A 4281-nucleotide genomic window follows, 5' to 3' on the forward strand; every position below is an offset into this window, starting at 1 on the left:
ATGGATAGGTCATGGTTAAAAGCTGATAGAAGAACAAGAGAGTTTGAGAATGGAGTGGACGATTTACTTATGTTTGCCTTTGAGAATGGATATAACGAAGACAAAATAAGTTGTCCATGCTTAAAGTGCGCACATAGCAAATCTTGGAAAGCTCGGATTGTTAAAAACCATCTGTTTCAAAATGGTATTGATGAAACGTATACTCGCTGGATATGGCACGGGGAGCCAAATATTGTAGAAAGTCCTGTATTGGATGAAAGTGACAACTCGGTATCTTCTAATTACCAATTCTGCACAAGAATGGGTGAAGCTGACGATGATGATGTTCTTTCTTCAGATTCTTCAGATTTCATCAACCATGTGAAAGGTGAGCATGAACCTCTTTATCCTGGTTGTGAGAATTACACTAAGATGAAAGCTTTGGTTAAGTTATTCAACTTGAAAGTGAAGCATGGTATGTCGGATTCATGTTTTTCTGATGTTCTATTATTGATTGGGTCTTTGCTACCAGAAGGCAACAATGTCCCTTCTTCTTTCAATGAAGCGAAGAAAACCTTATGTGCATTAGGAATGGGTTATGATAAGATACACGCATGCCCGAATAATTGTCTACTATATCGTGGGCCACAAGATGAAGATGAGACTACTTGTCGCATATGTAAGGCCTCTAGATGGAAACTGAATAAGAAAGGAGAAGAACAAGAAGGAGTCCCTGCTAAGGTCTTATGGTATTTCCCCTTGATACCAAGAATAAGAAATTTGTTCAATACACCAGCGATTGCGAAGGACATGACTTGGCATGAGACCGAACGACAACAAGATGGTAAAATGAGGCATCCAGCAGACTCGCAAACATGGAAGGATGTCGATCAAAAGTGGCCTGATTTTGCATCGGAGAGTAGAAACCTCCGGTTAGCTTTATCCGCCGACGGTTTCAATCCTTTTCGTGGAAACCGTACTGATCACTCAAGTTGGCCAGTTTTGCTATCGGTTTACAACCTTCCACCTTGGCTCTGTATGAAAAGAAGGTACATTATGCTTTGCTTGTTAATATCAGGACCGACCGAGCCTGGAAATGATATAGATGTGTTCCTTCAACCACTTATTGAAGATCTGCAGGAGTTGTGGCGCGGGAAACAAGTGTACGACGCATATAGACAAGAGTCTTTCGTACTTAGGGGCATATTATTATGGACAATAAGTGACTATCCGGCCTTGGGGAACTTGTCGGGACATGTAGTTAAAGGATATAATGCTTGTATTCTTTGTGTTGATAAAACAGAGGCTACTAGGCTGGTTCACTATCGGAAGACGGTAGTTATGAGGCATAGGAGGTGGTTGCCTCGTCATCATCCGTATAGAAATCAAAAGGCAGCTTTTGATAATAGCGTTGAGACAGGTGCTGGTCCTATTCCATTAACTGGTGAGCAGGTTTTTGAAAGAGTACAACATCTAAGGGACCATGTCTTTGGTAAGACACAACGCCAACATAAACGGAAGAAAGGTGATGCTAGACCAGTTTGGAAGAAGTTATCTATCTTCTTTCAACTTGAGTATTGGAAATTTTTGCCAGTTAGGCATGTTCTCGATGTGATGCACATCGAGAAAAATATATGTGAGGCTTTACTTGGAACTTTGCTAAATATTCCCGGAAAGACAAAAGATAGGGAGTCAGTCCGTCTCGATATGGCAGAAATGGGAATAAGAATGGAGCTAAGGCCAAAAACTCCCGGAAAGAAAGAGAAGGTACCTTTGGCTGCATGGAACTTATCAAATGCTGAAAAGAAGGTAGTTTGCTCATCATTTCTTCAAATGAAGTTACCGGATGGATTTTGTTCAAATATCAAGAATCTTGTAAATATGGAAAAACTTCGGCTTGTTGGAATGAAATCTCATGATTGCCACACAATATTGCATCATTTGCTTCCAATTGCGATTCGGTCGGTACTGCACAAAAAAGTCAGGTGCACAATAATAAGGTTTTGCCTTTTCTTCAAGGCAATTTGCAGCAAAGTCATCGATGTAGATAAATTGAAAAATATGCAATCTCAGTTGGTGGAAACATTATGCCAGCTGGAAAAACACTTTCCCCCTTCGTTCTTCGATGTCATGATCCATCTCTCAATTCATCTTGTGAGAGAGGTTAAGCTTTGCGGGCCAATCTTTCTACGTTGGATGTATCCTTTTGAGAGATATATGAAGGCGTTTAAAGTATATGTTCGAAATGCTGCTCATCCCGAAGGTTGTATTGCCGAGGCATATGTTGCCGAAGAGGCCGTTGAACGTTTGGTCAATTTTGAAGAAGCTACCATAGGTTTGCCAAAAAATGATAGGCATGAGCAAAATGCAATAAGCAAACCTTTATCTGGTGCGACAATGATCAAGCCAAGCAAAGAGGAATTGCATCTAGCACACTTATGTGTTCTGCAAAATAGCAATCACATGAGGCAATATTTTGAGTAAGTTACTAACATATGTGTGTGTGTGTGTGCATTTTGTTATTTTCTCATTATCTGCAATTCGGTAAATATATTGAAGCAATTGATTTTACTTGTAGTGAACATATGGCATCTTTAATGCTAAGATACCAGCAGCATGAAAATGACGAGGTGTGGCTAAAAACCAAGCAGAATGAACAATTCCCCGAATGGTTCAGGAAAAAGGTAAGTTTTATTTATGTGTTTATTACCTTGTTACGTAGTCCTGATTAAAAACAATACAGACAAGTAATATAAGAAGTCGAAGACATCCAATAAAAAATAAAAACACAGACCTAAAAAAATTGTTTAATTTTTTTTTTATTGTACAGATTGAGACGGAATTGCTCCATGACCATAATAGCATAGGTGATGATATAAGGTGGATGGCAGAAGGGCCTAACAAGAATGTTCCTACGTTTAGTGGTTATAAAATCAGCGGGGTTATTTATAGCACCAAGGAGCGTGATAATAATAGACAAGTACAGTGTAGTGGTGTTTGTGTTGTTGCAGATACATTAATGCCTTCCGAAAAATTTAAATCTGTTGAACATACTTCACATACCTATTATGGAGTTATAACAAGTATATGGGAGCTAGACTATAATAATTTTAGAGTCCCTATATTTCGTTGCAATTGGGTAGATATGAACAAAGGGGTTAAGGTTGATGAGTTGGGATATACATTGGTTAATTTAAATAAATTAGGATTTTCAAATGATCCTTTTGTTCTAGGGAAACATGTTAAGCAAGTTTGCTACATTGATGATACTCTTGAAAAATTTTGGTCTGTGGTGTTGAAAGTCCCGGAAAAGAACTTTTATGACCACTGTGATGATGAAAATGAAGGCTCTGTAGAAATAGAACTTGAGAATGAGCTGCAGTTGCCCGTGTTCCCGAATGTTGATGAACTGGACGATGAAAATACTAGCTATATGCGAGAGGAAGAAGAATGGATTCAACTTCCATAGTGGTAATATATATAATTATTTATAGATACTTGAGTCCATGTACCGCTCACTTTATTCTTTTTGTAGGTGAAGCTCCCATTATCCATGTGTACTGCTCGTGAACCCCTTGATGAGATTACTTTTGCCGTGATAAAATCATCATCTAGTTGACTGAGTTTTCAATTTGTGAATGCTGCTGGTTGATGCTCTTCTTATAATAGATGATGATTTTATCATAGCAAAAATAATCATTCGGCGGACATACAAGTATGGCTAGCTTCTACTGCAGAAACAGGGCTTGGAGATATGTTATCTACTGCAGAGGATAAATTATAAAATTTTCCACATCAAACTTGTGCAAATTAATGTTGATCACTTGTTTTTGTGTTTATGCAGAATTACCAGCATACGGCGGTTGTCAAGGCGTGCAAAATTATGGCTAAGCAGCATGCATGTTACCAAAGGCAGTAAACAAGGATTGTGTTTCCATTTTCATTGTAATATTCACTACTAAACAACTCTGTCTTGTATATATGGAACAATGTAATTTGAAATCTCTGTCTTGTTTAATTGAAAGTGTATGGTTTGCCAATTTTGAGGAATGGCTTTCAATTTTGATTGAGGATCTCTACTTTGTTGTTGGTTGGACCTTTGTAATATGTGCAAGTCAATTTTTTTTTCCATCTTTGCTGTATAGACAACGGTTTCTTTTGCTAATCAGTAAACTGTTGTATGAACCTCTATTATCCCATAATGTTAATAACCATTGTCTATGAACTTTGCTTTCTACAATGGTATTTTAAATCTATTGTTTGATAGAGTCTAAGATATCAGTTTTAGTAAACCATTGTCTA

The 4281-nt window shown here is 37.8% G+C and overlaps 1 protein-coding gene across 1 annotated transcript; it reads left to right on the forward strand.

Moving 5' to 3' along the window:
- Window positions 1-2463, forward strand: LOC141685786 (uncharacterized). The gene has a single exon (XM_074490873.1). The coding sequence runs from the start codon at window positions 1-3 to the stop codon at window positions 2461-2463; it is 2463 nt and encodes an 820-aa protein (XP_074346974.1).
- The last annotated feature ends 1818 nt before the right edge of the window (window positions 2464-4281 follow it).

The sequence above is a fragment of the Apium graveolens genome, chromosome 2, assembly GCF_009905375.1.
Source record: "Apium graveolens cultivar Ventura chromosome 2, ASM990537v1, whole genome shotgun sequence".
Taxonomy (NCBI): Eukaryota; Viridiplantae; Streptophyta; class Magnoliopsida; order Apiales; family Apiaceae; genus Apium; species Apium graveolens.

Bases quoted from the DNA above. Each gene is read 5' to 3' on its own strand.
- LOC141685786 (XM_074490873.1), top strand. From the start codon at position 1: ATGGATAGGTCATGGTTAAAAGCTGATAGAAGAACAAGAGAGTTTGAG.